The sequence below is a fragment of the Eublepharis macularius genome, chromosome 1 (assembly GCF_028583425.1).
Source record: "Eublepharis macularius isolate TG4126 chromosome 1, MPM_Emac_v1.0, whole genome shotgun sequence".
In the NCBI taxonomy this organism is placed as follows: Eukaryota; Metazoa; Chordata; class Lepidosauria; order Squamata; family Eublepharidae; genus Eublepharis; species Eublepharis macularius.
In genome coordinates, this window is record NC_072790.1 from 95,114,071 (window position 1) to 95,138,552 (window position 24,482).

A 24,482-nucleotide genomic window follows, 5' to 3' on the forward strand; every position below is an offset into this window, starting at 1 on the left:
AAGTTTGATTGAACTGTTTATACTCTGTTAAATGTACTTTTAAATTTAAATTGTTTTCAAATGTTTTAAATTTTTGTAATGTTTTAATGTTCACCACCTTAGGGACCCACTTTGAGTAGAAAGGCAGCACACAAATGCTTTAAATAAATAAATAAATGTTGGATGCTATGCAAAGACTGATGAAACAACTGATGCACAGATACAATAAAAAATTAACTTTTAATGCATACAAAACTCTGAAGGGCCATGAAGTCACAAATGCTTCAACAGTGTTTGAACAGTGTTCATTTTAAATGTATAATATAAATTATCTTTACATTTTGCCAGATGCTTAATTCTTTATTAACAGAATGGACTTTTATACAGATAATAAAATACCGTAAAGCTAAAAAACTTCTGTAATATAAGTTCAGTAAGGTAAACAGGAAAATACACATCAAATTTATTGTTTTCCAGACTAAGTTGAAATTTTGTATACCATGCTCCCTGGGAACACAAATAAATAAATGGCACTTTTTGCATGCAAGACAACAGAGTGAAAGGCAGTGGCTGCAATTCTGTGCCAGGTGTCCGTGCTTAATGTTCTTTTTATTTCTGTGAAACAGAAGTAGCTTAATACAGTGATTCTCAAAGTGGCCTTTAACTGTGGCTGAAGGTAAGGCTCCAGAACATGCATATTCCATACAATTCTACAGAGCAATCAATGCCTTGGAGGCTGCATCAAAAGTCCTAGGAAGCCATGGTTTGAGAAGTCCTGACTAAATGTCTCTCTTTACAGGGAGTCAGACCACAACACCTCCATTACCTGGCCTTGAATAGGCAGGCAAGCACAAAGCTGCCTATTGGTTAAAATTATGACCATTAGAATCATATTGACAACCTGCTAATCAGAGATTTGGATCAGGCATTAATACTATTTCTAACTCAGAACCACTACTTCAAAACTGAAGAAAGCTACAGAAAACTTAATTTAAACCATGAAATGGCATCCAAGACTCACGATGATAGAGGCAGAAATGGGTCCTTCTCAGCCTGTGAAAGTCAATGCTGCCTATGGACTGAAGCATCGTTTGTTCCCTCCCTCCTCTTTATTGACAGGTTCCTAAATTACTTCTGCCATTCTGAATTGCACATCAGAAATCAGAGACATTTTCTGACTTCATTATGCCATTGTATAACCGTAGCTTCCACAGTGTAATGCCACAAGAAGCCTGTCCTTAAGGATTTCTTTTCTTGGGTATTCAGGCAACTTCAGCATGTTGATACTGGAATGAAGAAAATGCAACCCTGTTAAAAATCTGAAAGTAAAAATTTGTTTTGTGCAAGGTAATTAACATGACACTATGTTTTCAGATCTCTGTTCTGATTCAAAACACTCGAAGATGAAATAAGAATGGGGAATAAAAAAAGTCACTTTTCATATACAGTTGTCCTACAGAAGAATATCCTTTTATCTTAAAATAAAAAAGCAATATAGCAATTTAGCATGAAGTGTCCTTTAGTGATATTGTACTGCTGCCCATTAAACTATATGACAGTAGTTAGAATTCTTCCTTCAGCACTGTGGAGAAAATAACTGAAGTACCCACCTTTTGAATATCTTAAGCCATTCTGCAGTGACTAATGATACTGACCAGAGACATTTTTATAATGAGGTTATTTAAGGGTGTGCCTCTAATCTTGAATAAGTGTTTGCTATTCTCTTCCCCACATCCCTCAAAACCATAATGAAAACAAGAGACATTCTTAATGCATTTAAATAAGACTATTTAACCTACCATGTGCTTGATGTTGGCAGAAGATTTGGTGTATATGGTACAGCTGCAATTGTGAAATTTTGCAACCCACTACCACCCATTATATGTGCAAAGCCGCCATGGGGTACCCTGGAACTGAAAGAATGCACAAATGAGTCATTAAAAGTAGCCTACTACTTTTTAAAAGCACAAGCTGTGAGGACATAATTAGACGTTACTGTTGAGTAGCAGATACTTGTAGTCAATATGTATCAATTTTCCACATTCTACATACTGCGGAAAATGGATTTGCTCCATCTTCAGTACAATACAAATACAGAATTATATATGGAGTATGCACAAGTCCCTGTGAACTCAGTACCAACCATTTATATTTTGAATTTACAGACTATCACTTCTAGTAATAACACACTCAGATGCCTTTTATTCCTACCATGCTGCTGTGAATTCTTTTCTTCCCTGTACAGATACACACTAAAAACCAACTCAGGCAACTCGTTTTTCCATGCAAGTTTCAATGTCTTGTTCAAGCTAGCTAAAGGCAAAAATGGAGAGGTAAAATTTCTGGACATGTTGAAGCCCCAGAAAAACAAGAGTCCCCCCTCTCTCTCACACACACACGAAAGAAGAAATTTGGGGGAAATTGATACTTTCAAACCTAAACATCAACTGCAAGTATACTCAGCAATTGAGACTGAGTTGCAAACTGCTGCATCCTATGCTACCATAGCACATACACCTTAACTTTTTGTCATGTGAGATGCAAGAAAAATAAAATAAAAGTACAAAGCTAATTAAGTAGTAACAAAATGCAGATTATTTGGACAGAAACACTCTCAATACAATCATAATAGGTATGACTACCAGCATATTCCGATATTGTTTAAACTTCATAACACTGAAAACACTAAACTCTTTAATAATGATTGAACAAGTTTTAGCATTTTTAAAAAATATATTTTTATTGGTATTTTGTACAATACAGTTAAGGAGCCAGAAATTCTTGATTACACAGAAATAAAATGACAGGTTATTACATAACATTGATGTTGCATACGTAGTAAAATTATTTGTAACAGCAGTATCTAGACTTATAAATGACGCATACATTTACCAACTTTTGAAATAGCTTTAGGCTAGGTTGAAGGCTATTATTTTCTAAGTATTCAAAGAATGGAAACCGTTTCTCCATAAAGTTTGTGATATTTGGAAAATGTTCTGCTTGGTAAATTTTGTCGTTTAATTTTTCTGAAATAAAGTGGTCCCATATTTTTGAGAACCAATTTTCAATTGTTGGAGTATTTTTTGATTTCCATAAAGTTGCTATAGTGCTTTTAGCTGCCACAAGTAGGTGGCAGCTACTTCCCTTCTAATTTTGGGAACGTGAACATTATCCCATTGGTCAAGGAAAATTATTTCGGGTGATAAAGGCATTTCGTATCCCGTTATCTGTTTAATTTCTTTTAAGACTTCCTTCCAAAATGTGTCTATGTATTGACATTTCCACCAGCAATGGGAAAAAGTTCCCTCTTCTCTACTTCCTTTCCAGCATTGTGGTGACGACAATGATGATACAAAGTTTTAGCATTTTAATAGCTGACAAAATTATTTACATTTAAACAAAAAAAATCTTGAAAATGTTGCATATATATTCAGCGGAAATTATTATTGTCAAATACTATAGATTATGACATATGACACATTGTGAGTAAAACCTTGTCTTTCATTTCACTTGTTCCAAATGGAAAAAAATATATAGGAGTTTGTCAGTGTTCCCCATAGTCTCCCAATCTTTCCCTTAAAATCCTCAGACATTTTCATGCTATACATTTGAAATGAGTGAAATGTTTAACACCAGACTTTACTCACTCAAAAAGAGAAATTATTTCATAGGTTTTTCAAAGATAACCAAAATTTTCAATTTTCTCACTAACAAAAACCTCAGAAAAAAGCAAAACCTCCTCCTACCCAATATTTCCTTTTTCACATCTCTAGGCAGAGCTAGATGATACAACATTAATTTCAGCCAACATGGCAACCCTGTGAAGAATTCCTCCTCTTCTTGCCTAGAATTATGGAACCATGTGATGTGGCATCATCATGTTGTGCACCCCCCCACTTTTTTCAGCTAATCATGTGGAATAGTGATAGAACACACAACTGATTACACTGCACACTATTCCAATAATGACATGTTCCAGGGAGCAGAAACTGAAATCAGTGGCATAGAGTGGGTTTGGACTGCCCGGGGCAATTCCCAGGCTCCACATGCACATCCGTAAAGCACGCACACACCCGGGATTGTGTGATGATGTCACTGAAAGTTATGTCAATGCGCAGGGCGCGGGAGCACTCCCACAATTCAGGCTGCTCACCTTCCTGCCCCCATCAGGCAGCTCTCCATGGGAGCCATCCGTGCCACCACCTACTTGGCATGCTCCTCAGCTGCAGGATGGCCACCCCGTTGGTGCGGCAGGCGGCCAGGGTGCCGTGGGTGGAGCACAAGCTGTCCTGTGGAGCACAAGCTGTCCCTGTCATGGCGCCCAGTGGTGCCCCCCCAAAATTATGCACCCGGGGTGACCGCCGCTCTTGCCCCCCCATGCTACGCTACTGAGTGAAATGACAAAGAATTGCAGTTTTCAGTGGCAATGACATGTGTGTTATTCCTCCTAGATTCCATCTCAAAACTACAGCCATTTGCTTATGGCAAAAACATTTAATAGATGGTTGTAAAAAGACCAGAGAATTACAGTTAAGGATTAAAATTTAAACACCACAGTAACTATGTAGCCCTGGTATGTTCCCCCTTTCCTCTTGAAGAAACTGGAGTGAAAGAAAGTGGGGGGTTGATGCAATTCAATTACAGAAGTACAGTTGATGGTGGGGCTGAGAGAGCTCCGGAGAGCTGTAACTGACCCAAGGTCACCCAGCTGGCTTCAAGCGGAGGAGTGGGGAATCAAACCCGGTTCTCCAGATTAGAATCCTGCACTCTTAACCACTACACCAAACTGTACACAACAAGTATGGCACAGGTCCAGAACAGTATAACACAAATGTCAGAGCATATTAAGGGGAAAATGGACGATTTTCAGAAGCAGTTGACAGAAAATAAGCAAGAAATGACTAACTTGACACAACCTGTACACAACCTGTACACAACAAGTATGGCACAGGTCCAGAATAGTATAACACAAATGTCAGAGCATATTAAGGGGAAAATGGACGATTTTCAGAAGCAGTTGACAGAAAATAAGCAAGAAATGACTAACTTGACACAAGCTATCACTAAATTGGATGAGAAAATGGGAGCAATAAATCAAAAAGTGGAAGAGGTGGAAAATAGACTGAGAAGCTCAGAAGAGGCTATAATTAAAATGGAAATGGATAGGGCGGCTTATATGCTAAGATTTCAGAACATACCTTAAGAGGAGGAAGAAATCTTGAGTGCCCTATCGTCAGAAGCGATAGCACCAATATTAAAAATGGGAAGGGGAGAGTTTCAAAAAGAAGTTGACCTTATTTATAGAGTTAATTCAAGTCTTACAAGGAAAAATAAGCTACCAAGGGAGGTGCATGTGAGATTTACAAAGAGAATGGTAAGGGACACAATTTTGAGAGCAATGAGAGATAAAACTCTGAACATAATAGGGAATGAAGTGAAGATACTTAAGGAGGTACCATGGAGAATGAGACAAAAAAGAAGAGAATATTATTTTCTTTATTCACGCCTGAATCATAATTCCATTACTTACAGATGGCTGATTCCACAGGGGTTGCTTTTTACATATAATGGCTAGAGATTTAAGATTGATTCTATTTTAAAGTGGGTGATCTTTTAGACAAACAGGGAAAGAACCTCAAAAAAGGAAAGAAAAGGTAAAAACAAAGGATGTAACAGAAGAAGAGAACTTACAAGAAAGCTCAAGAGGATCAGAAACTGAATTGGAAGAAGGAGCTAAACCACCTCCATTGAGAATAAAAGGACAGAAGAAGAAAAAGTAAAGAAAAGGCAAAAAATTAGACTTATAAAATGGACAAGAAACAGATTAAGATCCTCTCTATTAATATTAAGGGATTAAATTCACCACAAAAAAGAAAGAGAACATTTGCACAACTTAAAAAATTAAATGTAGATATAATTTGCCTCCAAGAGACACATATTAGAAAGGATGACCAGAAGTTTTTGGAATGTAAAAAACTGGGGGGATTCGGTTTCATTTTCGTGGCCATGTCGGACACTCCTCTCGGCAGGTCCAAGAAGAAGCGGCCGAGCAGCCTGACCGGGCGGCTGATCTGCAAAGGTTAGCCCCCAGGGCTCCCAGGGAGGGAGTCTGGGTCCGGGACGCGGCGGGAAGAGCCCTCTGGCAAATCGAGGCAGGGGGTAAATTGCCCGTTTGTCCCTATGGAGGCCAGCAGACGTGCGCGGCACCTCGCGTGCTGCTGGGCCGCGGAAAACGGCAAAGAACAGGACTAGGCGGAAGCCTGTAAGTAAGCGAATCCCTTCTGTCACTACAAGCATATGTGAAGGAGTGGTGGGATCTGAAGTTTAGAAGATTCGGATTTTCCCCCCTCACAGAGTCTCGGAAGATTGGCGGTCCCCCCCCCCTAAAATGGCAGCGAAAAAGCAGAGTCCTGCCTTGGGCAAGTCAGTTACGGCTGCCCTGCAGGGAAGAGTCAAGTTGCTCGAGGAATTGGTGAAAAGATCGGTTATCGAAGCCATAAAACCCTTTGTTGACAAGCTGAATGAAACAGATCAAAGGGTGGGCTTAATTGAGAGCGATGTGAAAGCCATCAAGGAAGTAGCGGGGGGGGCAGAGAAGTCTGCTCGGGAAAATGCGTCACTTATGAGAGCAACGAACAAGGTGCTAAAGTTGGTGAAAAACCAGCTGATTGGGCTGCAAGTGGAGCGAACACAGACCATTTTGCGTCTCCAGAATGTTAAAGAGGAGGAAAACGAGGATTTAAAGGATCTTGCCTCGGAACTTTTAGCGACACCCGCGAGGGCAACTAAAGAAGTAGTAAAAAGCGCCATTTTGGGAGCCCGTCGGGCATCTTCAAAATATGCAATGAAGCGGCAGCTGCCTCGCGAGATTGTTATTGAGTTTTCATCTAGGAGGGTCAGGGACATCATCCTATATAACGCATATAATGCGGACTTGGACTTTCTGGGAAATAAAGTCAAGATACTGAAGGACGTTCCATTTTTAGTTCGGAAGAGAAGAATCAAGTATAAAAGGCTGGCGGCTCTTTTGAGGGATCGTGGCATAAAGTACAAATGGCTATTTCCGGAAGGAATCGGGTTTAGTTATAAAGATCAAGCTTACAAGATTAATTCGGAAGATCAGCTAAGGGATTTTGTGGACAAAAACCAAGAATTTGGGCAAGACACCAAGCAAAAAGAAGAAGATTCAAAGCCTGAAGGGAGGCAACGAGCGCTGCGGCTGTAGCTGCTCAGAGAGAACTGCGTCCGAGGCCCAGGAGGGGGAAAAAGATTTAATTTGAACTGTAATTTGTATTTTGTAAGATTAACCATTCCATCAGTACTTTATTAAGCTTTATTTTTCAATTATGGCAGTATGAAGGGAAAGCATTGAAGTGTAGTGTTTAGTGTTTGTAGGCTGCCTTCCCCTTTTTTCCACCCCTCCCTTCCCCCTCTTTTTTTTCCCGTCTTTTCCTCCCCTTGTACTATTGTAGTTTTTTGTAGTTCACTGTTTTAGATGTTAAAAATAATATATATATATATATATATAAAAAGGAATGTAAAAAACTGGGGAAAACCTTTGTAGCCTCGGACTGGAATAAGAAAAAGAGAGGTCTTGGAACATATATTAAAGAAGAATATGACCCAAAATTAATATATGCCTCAGAGGACGGTAGACTTTTGCTAACAGAAATCCCAAAAAAAGGAAAGAAAATACTGTTGGTAAATTTATATGCACCTAATGAACATCAAGATGTCTTCTTCAGAACAATGCAACAAATATTAAAAAATTATGAGTACACTGAACAATGCTGGATGGGAGATTATAATGTGCTATTTGATAGAGAAATAGACAAGAAATGATCAAAAACAACAAAAAAAGCCGACAATACAACTACCAAGATTTTTTTTACAAATGGTAGAAGAATATAGTTTAGTAAATGCCTGGAGAATGAGAAATCCAACAACATATGAGAAATCTCCCCATATGAGCCCCAGAGGACTCTTCGCTTGAGCGACAAGCATCTGTTAAAGATCCCTGGCCCTAGGGAGGCCCACCTAGCATTGACCAGGGCCAGGGCGTTTTCGGCCCTGGCCCCAACCTGGTGGAACGCTCTGTCTTGCGAGACCAGGGCCCGGCAGGACTTATCATTTCGCCGGGCCTGCAAGACAGAGCTGTTCCGCCAGGCATATGGGTGATGCTGGGCGGTGCCCCACCCCCCTAGTGGGGGGGTAAGATTCTCTGCCTTCCCGCCCAAAGTCATCTCACATCTTTATATGATCGCTGTAATCTGCTCTATAGACGGTGATAGGTGAATGTATAACGTGCTGCTATGTTTTTATTGTTGATAGCTGTATTTACATGGTGCTAATATATGTTTTAAATGAATGATATGTATTATTTATATTTTTAATGGCTACTGCTTATGAATTGTGTAGTGTGTTTTAAATTGTTGTGATCCCCCCTGAGCCCACTTGGTTGGGGAAGGTGGACTATAAATTTAAGTAAGTAAGTAAGTAAGTAAGTAAGTAAGTAAGTAAGTAAGTAAGTAAGTAAGTAAGTAAGTAAGAGATTATACATTTTATTCGCAGAGACATGAATCATGGCCAAGAATAGACATGTACTGGATTTCTGCAAACCTGATGAAAGATGTAATGGAGGTAGATATATTACCGAGAACTTTTGCAGACCACAATCCAATACTCTTGATAATGGCAGATCTCCCCCAAAAAATCTAGATGGAGACTAAATACTTGAAAAACAAGAAGTTTGTGGAAGAAACAAAAAAAGAAATGGAATTATTTTTTAAGCAGAACATACAACCAGAAATTGTTATGTCAACAGCGTGGGACAAAATCAAGGCTTACTTTAGAGGATTAGCAATTAAATTTTCTGTACAACAAAAAAAAAAAGGAAAAGTCACAGAGATATCAAGAATTGACAAATGATTTAAAGAGAAATGAAGAAGATCTAAAGAGAAACCCTACAACCCAAGAGCTGAAAACAAAAATAAAAGTATTGCAGCATCAAATTAACGAACTTTTGACGGATGATACAGCAAAAAAAAATTAAGTTTGCGAAACAAAACTTTTTTGAAAACACAAATAAACCAGGGAGATGTCAAGCATAAAAACTTAGAAAAGAAACAGCAAAAAGAATCATAAATGTAACTAAGAGATGAAGAAGGATCAAAGAAACAAGAGAAAGTCTAAAAAAGATCCTAGAACATTTCTATAAAAAACTGTACCAAAACTTGAAAAAATTCCTTTAGAAAAGCAGAGACAATATCTGAATTCAACCTTGATTACAAAACTAACGGAAGCACAGAAGATAATATTAAATGAACCAATTACTATAAGGGAAATAACAGAGGCAATTATAAATCAAAATAGAGGGGAAACACCAGGCCCAGATGGACTCCCGGCTGAATATTACAAAACCTTTGAAGAATGCTTGTCAATACCCTTTAAACAATTGGAAGAAAAGGTCTTTGAGGAAGCTAAGATTCCAGATGCATGGAAAGAAGCTACTATATCTCTAATTCACAAAGAAAATACAGACCACAAAGAGGTGAAAAATTATAAACCCGTTTCATTATTAAATGTGGACTACAAAATATTTGCTACTATATTAGCATCCAGATTGAAAAGTATATCGAACCAAGTAATACACCAAGATCAGACAGGTTTTTTACCAAAAAGGCAGCTGAGGAATAACGTTAGAATAGTTTTAGATATTCTAGAGTACTATGAAGTACTCCCAGAAAAACAAATGGCTTTGATATTTCTGGACGCAGAGAAGGCATTTGACAACGTCAATTGGCAATTTATGTTAGAACAAAAAAAACAGATGAATTATGGAGAAAAAATTATAAATATGATCCAAGCGATATATACTGAACAATGGGCGAAAATAGGTATGAATGGAGATCTGACAGAATTTATTAAATAGAAAAAGGAACGAGGCAGGGATGCCCACTATTGTCACTTTTATTTATTTTGTCTCTGGAAGTCCTAAATAATGAAATTAGAAATGACAAAGAAATAAAAGGAACAGTAATAAAAGGAGAAGAATTTAAATTGCAAGCTTTTTCTGATGACTTGGTATGTATCTTGGAAGAACCAATAGAATACATTGACTGCCTGATGGCGAAAATAAGATTTGGGGAAATGGCAGGAATGAAGGTTAACCAGCAAAAAACAAAGATTATCACCAAAAATATGACAAATGCACAAATTAAAGAATTAACAGAGAAATCTGGATTCCAACGGGTAAAAAGAGTGAAATACCTAGGAATCTATATAACCAACAAAGCTACCTCATTGATGGAAGATAATTATCAAAAATTAATAAAAGCAGTTGAGGAGGACTTAAATAAATGGAAAGATATGCATATATCACTGCTGGGATGTATAACCACAAACAAAATGAATATATTGCCAAGATTCATGTTTCTATGCCAGACCATACCAATTATACAGAAACAAGCATTTTTCCAAGAGTCAACTAGAATAACTTCAACATTTATATGGCAAGGCAAAAGACTTAGAATAAGACTCAAAGTGCTACAGGACCCAAAAGAGAAAGCAGGATGTGGCTTGCCAGATTCGGAAACCTATTACAAACCTGTGCACTGGTACGGATTAAAGAATGGATTCTAATCCAGAATACAAGACTTTTAAAGTCAGAAGGGCATGATCTCAAATTGGGATGGCATGCATTCCTCTGGTATCAAAAAGCTGAGGTACATAAATACTTCAAGGACCATTTAATAAGAAAATCTTTAATGTTAGTTTGGGAAAAGGAAGTATTAAGCATGACCATATCTTTCAAACCTGAACTGTTCTTATTAAATATTATGCCGGAGGGGATAGAGAAGAAAAAGGGGTATTTGGTACTGCATATAATCATGGCAGCGAGAATGCTAGATATGGGAAGAAGATAGATATACCAACAAAAGGAGAACTGATAGAAAAAGTCTTAGAAACAGCAGAGATGGATGTTTTAGCAGAATTGATAAAAGAACAAAGTAGGCATGAATTGCAGGAAAGATGGACACCCTTCTATGGATGGGTTAAATCAAAATATGGAATGAGAATATAAATATATGATATGAGGATCGGACCAGAGAAAATAGATAAAGAAGGAAAGAGAGGGAGAAGAGGGAAGGAGGGAGGAGAGGGGAAGAAAGAGGAGGGGAAGAGACAGAGAAGGAGTAAGGAAAAAAGGAAAGAGAAAGGGGAAAAAAATAAAAAAGAAAGAGAAAATGTTTACCAGAACTAGTCTTACAGGAGAATTAGGTCCAGAATAATGAAAAGAAGTTACAAAGAGGACTGAATTGTAGAGATGGAAAATGAATATAATACATAAGTATGCAATTTTGTTTTATATTATCTCTCTTGATACCCCCCTACTATCCCGTGGTGTTATGTTTATGTGTATCTTTATTTGAAAATTAATAAAAAGCATATAAAAAAACAACGTAACCCTGGTTACATTGAAAAAGAGATTAATTCTCATTTCACCTTCCAGAGAAACATGCTTCTATTCAATTCAAATGATGCTTTAATACCAGACAGGCTTTTAACTAGTAGGAGATTGCTATATTCTTTAGCAACTTATAACTTGGAGGGAAAAAAATCAAGTTGGATATCTGCCCACCTGTCTGAAACATTTTCTCTAGCAAAGTTGCCGCTAGGAACATACCATATCTTAAATATCAATATCTGACACTTTTTTCCTCACAAGAAAATCAAAAATGTTCCAGCTTTTAATTATAAAGAAATATATCTCAAGAAAAATGCTGATATATTAGCTGCATTCCAGTTCTCCTGCCTAAAAAAAAAAGTGGTTTATTTTTGCTAAGATTGGCAACAATTTCATATTTGAATTCTTTCATGAATTCTTAGGTAGCCACCTGATCCCAGAGCCATTTTACTTTTTAATTTGGCAGTAACAAAACTTGAAGGACTGCTTCCTACCAGATGGTTCAACCTGCCAGTTAAGATGTGCCTACGTGGGCCAAATTGGCCCCATGCATAGCAAAAATGCAATGTTTGGGGCCAGTTCTGGCCCAGGTGTGATCCCATAGATTCTAGCTTTCAGGTGGAAGTGACCTCATTGAGGCCTCCAGACTGCATGCATGCAAGGAAGCCGAAATGGGGCTCCAGCCTGCATAGCAACACTCAGTCCCCACTTTGAAGATACGAAGACTGGTGGTAACCCTATGTGGTACTTGCTTGTGGAATGCTTTTTCCCCTTGAGGCTCACCTGGTGTCAATGTTACTCTCATTTAGGTGCCAATCCAAAATATATCAGTTCACCTAGGCTTTTAATCAACACAATTTATAATGTGCTTTAGTTTAAAAACTTTTTAAACCGCTCAGTTATCTGTTTTTATGTTCTGAATGGATTTTTTAAATTCTGGGTTTTAATTAATAACTTTTAATGTTTTCTATTTTCTTATTTGAGCCTGTGTTTAATGAAGTGTCTTTATAGAAATTGCAACTGGGGGTGTGCCCCCCCCCAAAATCCAGGTAATCAGGGACAGATTCTTTGATCTGGGTTAGAAAATCCCAGATATAACCAGCCACTATTCCTTTGGGGGGAAATGTCCAAGGGGCTGGGCAGCATTTTTTTAAAAAACAACTTCCACCAAATTTGCAGGGAACCTACTCCTGAATGTACACTAAAGACCTCTCTAATTTTAGGAGGATTGGCCCCTAGGGTCCAATTTTATGGGCCCCTGAACAAGCTGCCCCCAGCCACTATCCATCATTTCCTATGGAGGAAACATTTGCAACGCTTTTAAATTCCACAGCTCCCTCCCACTGCTCAGGATTTTCTTGTTCAACATTCCTCCCTTGCAAGCTTGTTATTGTGAAATCAGAAAACCCTAATGTTGAACCAGAGAATTCCAATGTCAAACCAGAGAATCCCAAGGAGAATCCCTTTACTGAAGCAAAGTTTAAAAGGTAGATAGCAGAGGTATCTTAAATTATTTATTTTTTAGCCTCTCCCTCAAACAATGCCCAAAGTGGTTTACAGAATTAAAAACAACAATAAATTTTACATATTAAAACTAAAAGAAAAAAGTATCACTACAATTGAAGGGTCCCACAAAAATATAACCAATACTTTAAAAAAAATCACAACAAGGTAGCAAAGATTCCATGATACATCATGGCTGGTTAAAGACCTGCTGAAACTGTTCCACCATGCATGAAGGGGCTCTTTTGGAGCTCGAAGAGGGGTAGAATGGGATAGGAATCCATTCTGCTTGCTGCCTCCTTCCCCACCCTGTTAGTACAGCAAACCCCAATCTGGGGCTCAGGCATGCAATCTGTTTTAACCAGATTAAGCCAGATCAGCATAAATCCAGTTTATACGATGCTTTCCAAACCCAGATTGCACACCCCTAAATCCAACATTCCCAGATTAACCTGAGAGACATGACCTCTTATATTGCAAACATTACAAAACAGGAGTGCTCAATTACAATTTCCAATCCCACATGAGGGAGCCCAAACCAACCCAAAATTATTGAAAATAACCACAAACAAATGTATGCTTCTGCATGACTGACAGTTTATTTTCTTTAAAGGAGATGTTACCTACCAAAAAAGAGTTCAAATATACTTTAGGATTATCTCTTTCACTCACTTGTTTGTTTATACCTGTTCCAGTAAGAAATTGAGAGATACCAGATCTCAATAAATTTGTCCTATATACACTGCTTTTTCCTTCCTGTATATTCTTATATAATGATTTTTATATTAACATAATATGCCATTTTTTGCAAATGCCATTTTTGCAAATGCCATAAATTTTTTGCATGTGCCATATCTCTCAGACCACTTACTCTGCTTCCAAGCTTGCACTCATAATTGTCATGCTTCTGTAGAGAAGAATTTTATTTAAAAGTTTTGGGTTTTCCCTGCATCTTTACAGAAAGACTATTTAAAAGAGCTATCTTGGGTTCAAAAGGTACTCTACATTCTAAAATTTCATTTAGTGGCGTGAATATTCCAATCCAAAATTTTTGAGCTTCTAGACGTTGTCACCAAATATATGAAATGGTCCCTGCTCTTCTATTGCAACATGAGCACCAGTTGGAAGTTGTAGTTGCCATTCATGCCACTCTGTCCAAGGAAAGGTACTACTTATACATAATATTTAGTATGTTTTGATTCCCATATACATGGATACCTACCTTTATGTAATTTGTGACCTTTTCTCATCCACTAGAACTTGTGCACAAACAGCCATGTACAGATTTTCATTCCAGATGCCCACATTCTTAGCTTAACTTGTTCAAACAAATTAGCCAGATTTTGATTTCTCTAGCATTTAAAACCTGGTTTGAAGCAAGCCCAGGGGAGTAAAAATCTAAAACAAATTATCAGACTGTGATTGGTCATTGTTCCTTTTTCAATCACAGAAAACAAGTTTGTAATATTCCATTCTGTACATAAAAATGCCAGCTGTTCTGAAGTTACTATATACATTGCAATAAAAATGATATTTATAGCATAGTGATATAGAGAAAAAAGATGTACAAATTAGAACACAGGGGATACAAATAAAATTCCAAAGAGTAGTAAATGTTTGAAAAGTCATCAGGTATCTTGTACTGGCATATGAGGCAAAAAGGGCAGCAAGAACTGGTGATCAAGTCTTAGAAACCATGAAAAACCTACTAAAAGTTAATTCAAAGAACACCAGCGTCATATTACTTCACCCATAAAAATAGCATCAGAAAACTTTCATTAAATTTTGTTTTGTCATATGTATCAGAAAAGAGGCACAAGATATGCTTAAAGGAATTCCATGAAATAACAGCTATTATAGGAGGCATTTGGTTCACTAGATCAATAAAGTTAATTATATGGTCTCTAGCTGAAAAAGGAATGCTGGTCTTTTCATTCAAGTGGCACTAAATGTTTACTCAAGCTTTTGGAGAAACCTGTAGTGCAGTTTCTGAACCCATAGAAGCCAAGTGGCAGCACAGTTCCTCATTGAACATAGAAGTTTGGGAGGAGAAATTTAACTAGCCAGACTACTCTTGAATCCGTCAGTTTGCTATAGTGGAGCTTATAATATATTCTGAAAGTGTTACAGATTTAACTTCTTTTCCACAGTCTTGAATGTTGTTACACACATAACCCATTCCAGGTGGTTTATTCAGCTGCCACCAGCCTCTTAAAGCTATATTACTCAACTCCAAGTTAGGAGCTCCTTGAGTGATGGTATGTCCCTAGGCAAGGTAGCTGATCTTTCTCAACTCCCACTCCTACCCCGGTCTTTCTGGGCATAATAATCTTCTCTGCTGTATTCCATGCCTCCAGAGTAGCAAAGTTATAGGACAGTTACTCATGAGCTTTTTGGATCTACAAGACATCACCACTCCACAGCATTTTTAAACTGATAATCTAATTATAATTGTAAAAAGAGAAATCAAAAAGTAAAGTAAACTAGTAAAAACCATCCCTACCATATTACCAAGTAAAGCAATTCTACTCCTATCACCTAAGGAAAAGAAGTATCACAAGAATAGGCAGAAATCTCCCTTTTTAAAAATAGACACCCAAGGGTAACAGGGTTTCAGCTTCTAGGTGCAATCTTTTTCTAGGGAGCTGAACCTACTATAGTAGATACTACTACAGCATCAGCCAATATTAACCCAGTACTGATATGAAGGAAAAACTTCCCCTGACATATTAAAGATGGTTCCTTATAACTTTAAACTATACTTGCAGAGTTTCACTTCAAAAATACAGAAAGGCTATTAATACAAAAGAAGGTAAAGGCTCTTGCAAATAACATTTGCAATTGACTAATACTTGAAACAAGGGATTTCCACACACAAAAAAAGAGGGATAATTATTGGGACAACCCATGTATCTTATCACTGACACTACAGCAGTCCCACTTACAAAACAAGCAATACTTCATTCCATCAGTCTGCCCTTATGGTTTTATAGAGGACTTTTGGCATTCAAAAGTGTAAAAAAGTGTTTTCATCATGTGCTCTCAATTAATTTATATGTTCGATGTATTGTCGAAGGCTTTCATGGCCAGAGAACGATGGTTGTTGTGGGTTTTCCGGGCTGTATTGCCGTGGTCTTGGCATTGTAGTTCCTGACGTTTCGCCAGCAGCTGTGGCTGGCATCTCTGAAGATGCCAGCCACAGCTGCTCGCGAAACGTCAGGAACTACAATGCCAAGACCACGGCAATACAGCCCGGAAAACCCACAACAACCATCAATTTATATGTTGTTCTGTTAAACAAGTTTTCTTTGAATTGAATGTTCATAGAAGGGATGGCTAAGTGAAGTGTACTATGACTAGATATTGGGGGGCAGAGTGGACTGGTTTGTTCAGAGGCAAGAAAAAGAGAGGAAAAATTAGGTGCTCAAAACTGGGAGACGTCTGTGCTCTTTTTGTGGAAGGGATTAGCCTAAGTGGCAAATGAGGAATGTGGAAAAATGCTTTCATTTCTAAGTTTGGACTGTATCAAAGCCTTCACCCACAGTCTAAAAAGTGTCTCTTAACTGAGAACAGGTAAGGGGGAAGCAAAATGCTTTCTAAGTTTCACCAAGGGTCTTTAGTTATGCTGAAGACAAAGGAGTGGCCAGAAAACTTTCTGCTAAAAGCCACGCTCCTAGGAAAAGCTTCTCTGGCCTGCCCCTTTGACTTTCCCAGTGGGTGGGCAAAGGGAAATAATAAAACCTCCTGACTCAGGGAGGAGGATCTCTTGGGCTAATTTGAACTGGAAGCTGAAGGAACTGACAAGTTGGCTCCTTGCAGGTGCTGGCCATTGGCCATGTGGGGGCTGAAGGCCTGAATCATGAAACCAATAAGCTGGAACTTTCTAAAATAGAGAGCCTGCCTTAACAGAAGATCTAAGTTAGGCATGCGCAGAGGGAAGGACAGAGGAATTGCAGTTTTACCTATTTCTGAGTTTCCTTGTTTGCTTTGGTGCTGTGCTTAAATGTGTGAGTGTGAATATTTTTTCTTTCCTTTAATGAATGTGTTTTTCGGGGGTAATTCTTAAATGCTGGTAGCTGGTCTCTGTACCACACAGACTTTCACTGCTCAATCATGCTGCCAAAAAAAAGTGCCACAGGAAGGGGGTGGTTGGTTGGCAATTGGCTGATCCCCCGGTGATGCAGTAAACAACCTATCAAGTTTAGGTGAACACTAATATTTCTTTTGGATTCTTCCCCCTCCCCAAAAGCAATCCAACAAGAGAAGTTTAACAGAAGCTGCTTTTCTGGGTTAATAGCAATGAACAGGCTAACAATGAGCCTAGTATAAATTTCTCCAGTTTCTCATGTCCATTTCAGTTACTGTAGAAGAAAAGCACTCATTCAGTTAACAAATTGCTTAACAACTGAATCTTGATTTGTATCAAGAGAGAGTCTAAAATCTATTAGTTCAGTTGCTGAAATAGTAGAACTGATATTCTAACAAACTGGAACCATAACCTCATTTTGTTAAGTGAAAAGTCCAGAAACTGGTCAAGTGGTTAAGTATATTTTATAACAACAACAACAACATTCGATTTATATACCGCCCTTCAGGATGACTTAATACCCACTCAGAGCAGTTTACAAGTATGTTATTATCCCCACAACAATAATCACCCTGTGAGGTGAGTGGGGCTGAGAGAGCTAGAAGCTGTGACTGACCCCAAGGTCACCCAGCTGGCTTCAAGTGGAGGAGTGAGGAATCAAACCTGGTTCTCCAGATTAGAGTCCCGTGCTCTTAACCACTACACCAAACTGGCTCTCTGTATCTTATGATACAGAAGAAACCCCCTTGACAAATAAATCAAATTAACACTTCAGATTTCACCCTCATACTGAGACAATGATCATACATTTTGGTGAATGATACAACATACAATCTCAATATGTAGGTCCAGAGGAGTTAGCCGTGTTAGAGTACTGGACTCTTTTCAATATGTAGGTAAAACATTTTCATTGAATTGATATGTATACTCACCTGCCTGTAACAAACTGCAAAAGCAACACTCGTTCTTCTTGAGTCAATTCTTCCACAACCTCCCAAAACCACTAAATGAAAAATAAGTCACTTTGAAATAATTTTCTTCAAATACAAATAAACAAGAGAACAAAAAGAACTGTGCATTAAATTACAGAAATCAATTTCCAAGTTAGATGCAAAGTAATTCTATCTCATACTTTCTTACCTTGCCTTTCCTACAAAGAGCTGAATGTGGCATACATAGATCTTGCCTCACAATCTTGTGAGGTAAGTAGATTAAGAGATGACAACTGGATCAAGATTACCCAGTGAGTTTTTCATAATGAGACGGCATCTGAACCTAATCCCACACTGTAACCATTATGCCACACTGACTCGTACCTCATTCCCATAATAGAAAAGTGACAATAATTTATTCCATTACTAATTCAATTTACAGCCCACATTTCCTCCTTAATGGAACTCAGGGAGGCCTGTCAAGGATTCTCTTTAAGTTTCCTATCCAGGCACCTGCTGGTCCTACACCTGCTTAGCTTCAGCAAGGTTTCTGTATCAGCTCCCCTCCATTCTTAGAGAACCTAAAAGTAGCAGAATCTATGAAATACGAATACATAATCATTCGTATTCATCCCAAGGAAATTTTACCTGAACAACTGGATCATCTCTTTCATAACCACTTGTGTATTCTGTATTTTTAATCCAATCACTCACATCTATTTCTGGCATACCTGAAAGCAGCAATTCCTTCAAAAAGGAAAACACCAAAATCAAGATTTCAAAAGACTCATTATTTGCAACCTTAAGTTAAAATCAGTTGATGTTCAGCAGATATGAAACCAATTGTTTATATAGGTGTTTGTTTTTTCACATCAGCTTATTACTGCATCTGCCCACTGCTGGATACAAAAAACAAAAGCTCATGGTTATCTACAATCAACCTGGGGGGGGGGTTTATTTTATCTAAAATTATATGAAAAGTTCTTCTCTGCCCCAATGATATCAATGAAACAAACTCCACCTCCCAGAATTGCTCAATCTAGTATTCCAAAAGTATTTAAAATATTTCCACCCCACCTGCTAACCATCATTTAACTGCAGGCACTCCCAGTCAACAGCTTGCGCTAAATGCCAAGTGACACAAACAAAACAAGTCATGCTACTTACCAGTTCATATTCATCAAACAATTGTATTAGAGAAGGTGGAATGAACATATGGAAGCCTTGCAAGAAGGCATTGATCTGAGGCTGTATGGCTCTCGTCATCCGAAGCTCAGTAACAAGTTGGACATATTCAGCCTGAAAAGAATGGCATATATATTTATATAATTGTACACAAACAAAATTTAGCTCAGTTGTTACATTAAAACCAGCTATTATCAAAACAATCTATAGATGGGGAAGTTAGGAAAAGGGGTGCATAGGGGTAGATTGCTGAAGGAGACTACAAACTATTAGGGGCCAAATAAATTCTCATCAAAACCACTCCCCTGTTCAAGTATTTGCTGGCTGATTTTCTTATGAATTTTTCCTTTAAAATACCTGCTTACTTACGACTGTTACTGGGGGAAAACAACTGTTTCTATTATTGAAGGGATTTTAATTTTTTTTAATTTGTATATTTTAAAATATACATGCATAAGATTACCAAAGATTATGCATATTGGCTGGAGAATGCAGAAAAAACTGTACAGACAGGCATTCTCTGAGGCCTGTTGAATAGCATGTACACTGACCAGCCAATGTGTACCAGTCTATCATAGACAGATGTATATGTTCTTCATAAGCTGTGGTGAATCTGCACATTGGCCAGTTGTGTATATCATCCAACTCACATTACCCCCAACAAATATTTACACACAATGCCTAAATCAAAACAGCAAAAAAAAATTATGTACCAATTAATAGTCCACACACTAACATCAACATGCATTATAAAGTCTAGTAATGTTAATATTTATATGCTTCCTTTATCAGAAAATACACTGGTTAAAGATATTACACAAAAGCTTGCCCAAACAATTCTATCAATACTAAAATAAAAACCCTGATTAAGGTGGCAATTCTTAATTATTTACCTGTCTGAAATTGTATGTATTATTCATTTCAAACATTTCTATACCACCTTTCCCCCAAGTACAGTCCCCAAGGCAGTGAACATCAAAACATTAATACATTTCAAAACTGAAACATTTATATCATTAGAACAGCATTTAAAAATGTGTATTTAAAATATTTAATTCAAGAAAAACAAACACACACACACAACACAACAAAGGAGAGGGACTAACAGTTACTGAGGGACATCAAAACAAAACAAACACTACAAAAAAATCTTTACCCATTTGTGGAACATAATGATAGAGGTAGACAAATCTCCCTCAGTTCCAAAGACTTTGGCACCACAACCAATGGATAACATTAGATTTAAGACTAGGTCTCTTCCTATGCTCCTTGTTGTAGTTCTGAGCATTCAGGAATCATTCGTCATCTCCTGGTGCTACTTTTCTCATAATCCAATATATATTTTTCATAACCATGGACAGCACTCCACTTCAGTTTAGTTTTTTACAATGAAAAATGATAATGTAGAGAGACATGTTTGGGAGGTGCTGTATAACACCTTAGAAAGGCTGTGTAAGGTCAGCAATAACCTTATTCATCCCCCCCCACACCTCCAAAGGAACAAGCTGTGTTCTTGTTGACATACAGAACAGATAAATAAAGCAAAATAACAATTACAAACTTGAGAAAATACTTAAGACTTGCAGCATAGGAATTATGGTTTGGATAGTCCAGACTCCTTGGTTGGATAAAGGACATATCAGAAAGGCTGCGGTCTTTAATCTTAAATACTAATAGCCATAATCTGTGAATATTTAAATCCAGAAGATTGGAGTCATGAACAGATAAGTCAGATTTTTTTTACATATCCAGAAGTTGCCCCAGGTTTGCAGAAAAATCTGAAATCTAATAAAATTTTTAAAAATCGGGAGGTTTTTAAAAAAACCCAAAATGATAAAAGGATTGCCTGTAGCTTTAACCAGAGGCCCTCAGTGGCTGTTGCTAGGCAACCATAACAGTTTATCTAGTATTCAAGATTGGTTTCTATCAGTAAAATGCAGGGGGATGTTTTGGCCTCTGAGGGAAGCTTTATCAGGGACAAGCCCACAAGCAACCACCAGGTGATTTGATACCATAAGACTGTTCAACAGCAGTCCCTCCCAAGACAGTTTATCATAGTGGTTAGAGTTTCAGAATAGGATCTGGGAGACCCAGGTTTGAATCATCACTCTGCTGGAAGTTCACTAGCTGACTCTGATCCAGCTGCACACTCTCAGCCTAACTCACCTTTCAGGGTTGTTGTGAATATAATATGGAGGCAAGGAGACTGATATAAGCTACTCTGGGTCCCCATTGTGGAGAAAGGCAGTATATAAATGAAGTAAATTAAGAAATATAGAAGAAAATGGGAGGCAGATAAAAGGTAAATTTAGTGGGTTTGAGAGAGAAAAGGGCATAGGAAACAGTGAGCACTAAGAGCATATGGAGACTGCCAGGAGAGACAGAGGAAATAGGGTGGGGAAGTGGATACAGAGAAAAGTGAATTATCCCTTCAGAAATCTGTGCAACTGGGCTATGGGGAGAAGCTACTGGGAGGGAAGGGAAAAGCTGAAGACAGGAAAACATACAAAGGTGGGTGGGAAGGAGAGAAGGAATCAGGTAAGGGGGGAGAGACTATGGGGCAGAGAATGGAAAGAGGACATGATGGAGGAGGAGAAGACACCCCCCCTCCCACAAGTGCTTACAGGTTTCCCACTTGCAGAATGTTAATTTATGACCAGTTACAAGAAGATTGTGGGATAAAACTGTTCCTGGACTATCACATCGCACTGTAGGTAAATACCGCACCTCAAAAATCTAGTTAGAACTTTGGCAACCAGAAGTGGTGGCTGAACTCTTGCAATAAGGAATTACTAGAGTTTGGAAACCAACTTTAACAATTTTTTCCCAAAAAGCCAGAGGAATGAAGTGTTCTCAAGAATACTCCTGTCATGTATGCCTGTCTGCAGTACATGCCATGTGTACATTATGGGCAACCTATTAATCCTCTGACACTACGGAGAGTTCTGAGTACCTCTCAATGCCTGTTATTTGAAAGTTCAGTGTGTTATCTCTGCTTTGAAGTTAAACACTTTCACTCCTGTAGCCAACGGCCTTGAGGCCAGATGCAGCTAGTCTAAATTGTAACTTCCCTGAGAACAGGAATGATTTCATACCCAATTTGCTATTGTTGCTTATCATAGACTAAACTCTGATACTTTTTGTCTCTGGCATTCGCGCCAGAATTTTTTTTTTTATAAATAGTTTTTTTTATTTTTATTTTTTTTACTAAGAAAAGGGGAATACAGAATAAAGAGGGATGGGGGGAAGTTCATGTTATATCACTCTAATACATTGCACCGTTCAATCTATTTCTTGTCACATCAATCTGTTCTGCAGATCAGCCACTTATTTGCAATTTTTCCATTCATTTTAAATAATGTCCATAAAAGTCTTCATCCTAACTAAGAGCTAGGTGTCTTCAGATTTCCTCTGTATCCAGCTATAAAATGGATCCCAAATGTCATTATATATTGTCCATCTCTTTCAATAAACTCGACAATTTATCCATTTCAGCTGTCTCAAGAATCCTTTCAATCAGATTTTCTTGAGTTGGGATGGCTGTCATTTTCCAAAGTTTCACATATAGTATCCTGGCTGTTGTGATTATATTCAAAATCAAATGTTTTTGATTTTTATTAACTGGAACCGCCATGTGGTTTAATAAAAAGAGTTCTGGTCTCAAAGGCAATGAAATCTTAAGTATCTGTTGAGTCGTTTTGTGGACCATCTTCCAGAACTCTGCTGCTTTTTTACATGTCCACCACACAAGATAATATGAACCCGGGTAATTCTCACATTTCCAACATTTATTTGACATATTTAAAGACATTTTGACTATCCTAATAGGAGTTAGATGCCATCTATAAAACATTTTGTAAATATTTTCCTTCAAAGAGGCTGCTTTTGTCATCCTTAAATTGCCCTTCCACATTTGCGACCATTGCTCTAAGTCAATTGTGTGTCCCACGTTCTCTGCCCATTTTATCATGGTATCTTCAACTTCCTCCCCCTGTAATTTTGCATTTAAAAGCATACTATATAATTTCTTTATTGTTTTAACATTGGCACCACACATTATCATATCAATATTCTCATCCTTTTTGTAGAAGCCCATTACCTTGTCTTTTTTATATCTAGATTCCAATTGTGCCTGGCCCCACCATCCCAACTCAATGTTTAAATCTGTCATTTCTTTTGGGTTTTTAACTAGACCAGCTAGTTTCAACAGTACCTTGTAGGTAGGGGCTTTCCCCTCTTTTTTCAAGTTAGGTTATGTAAATGCTTCGATTGGGGAGACCCACAAAGGGATTTTCTCATAAAAGATTAGTCTTATTCTTTTCCAAACCATCACTAATGCCTACCTTATCCAATGATTTTTGAAGTATTTATGGTATTCCCATTTTTTATACCAGAGAAATGCATGCCAGCCCATCAATAAGTCATGTCCTTCCATATTTAAAAGTCTTTCGTTTTTCAGGGTAATCCATTCTCTCAACCAAATCAACACACAGGCCTTATAGTATAACCCCCAATCCTGTAGAGCAAAACCTGCTTTTTCCTTTGTGTCTTGTACTGCTTTCAGTTTAATTCGTGGTCTTTTATTCTGCCAAATAAAAGACTGTACAGCCTGGTTAAGTTCCTTGAAAAAAGCTTGGGGTACCCCTACTGGTATGCTTTGGAACAAGAATAGAACTCTTGGTAGAACAATGTATTGTCGAAGGCTTTCACAGCCGGAGAACGATGGTTGTTGTGGATTTTCCGGGCTGTATAGCCGTGGTCTTGGCGTTGTAGTTCCTGACGTTTCACCAGCAGCTGTGGCTGGCATCTTCAGAGGTGTAGCACCAAAAGACAAAGATCTCTCAGTGTCACCACTTGGTAGAACATTCATTTTTATCACCGCAATTCTTCCCAGCAATGATATCTGCAGGTCTTTCCATCTTTCCAGATCTTTTTTAATTGCTTTGATTAATGTCATATAACTATCATCATACAGAGAACTACATCTATTAGTCATCCAGATTCCTAGGTATTTTATCCTCTTTTCAATTACAAGCTGTGATTTTTGGGTTAGTTCTTCCATCTGCTGTTTCTGCATGTTTTTTGTAATGAGCTTTTTCTTTTGAGTGTTTATTTTTAGGCCTGCCAAGGCACCATATTCCTTAATTTCTTGCAGGAGCTCCTGGATTGATGTTAAAGGTTCTTTTAAAATGAAGACTAGATCATGTGCAAATGCTTGTACTTTATATTCTTGCTTCTTAATTCTTAATTCTAACTCCTCTAATTTCATCTGAATTTCGTATCTTATCCATAAGTGTTTCCAATGTTACTATGAACAGAAGAGGTGATA

The 24,482-nt window shown here is 37.9% G+C and overlaps 1 protein-coding gene across 2 annotated transcripts in view; it reads right to left on the reverse strand.

Moving 5' to 3' along the window:
* Positions 1-200: 200 nt before the first annotated feature.
* The window catches only part of HACE1 (HECT domain and ankyrin repeat containing E3 ubiquitin protein ligase 1), a 67,734-nt gene continuing 43,452 nt past the window's right edge, over positions 201-24,482 (reverse strand). For both annotated transcript variants that reach the window (XM_054982509.1, XM_054982499.1), the window contains exons 20-24: positions 19,136-19,267; positions 18,617-18,715; positions 17,969-18,039; positions 1,779-1,892; positions 201-1,265 (exon numbers count right to left, since the gene is read on the reverse strand). In XM_054982509.1, the coding sequence (XP_054838484.1) occupies positions 1,163-1,265; positions 1,779-1,892; positions 17,969-18,039; positions 18,617-18,715; positions 19,136-19,267 (519 nt within the window). In that variant the 3' untranslated portion in view covers positions 201-1,162. The remainder of the gene's footprint in view (positions 1,266-1,778; positions 1,893-17,968; positions 18,040-18,616; positions 18,716-19,135; positions 19,268-24,482) is intronic.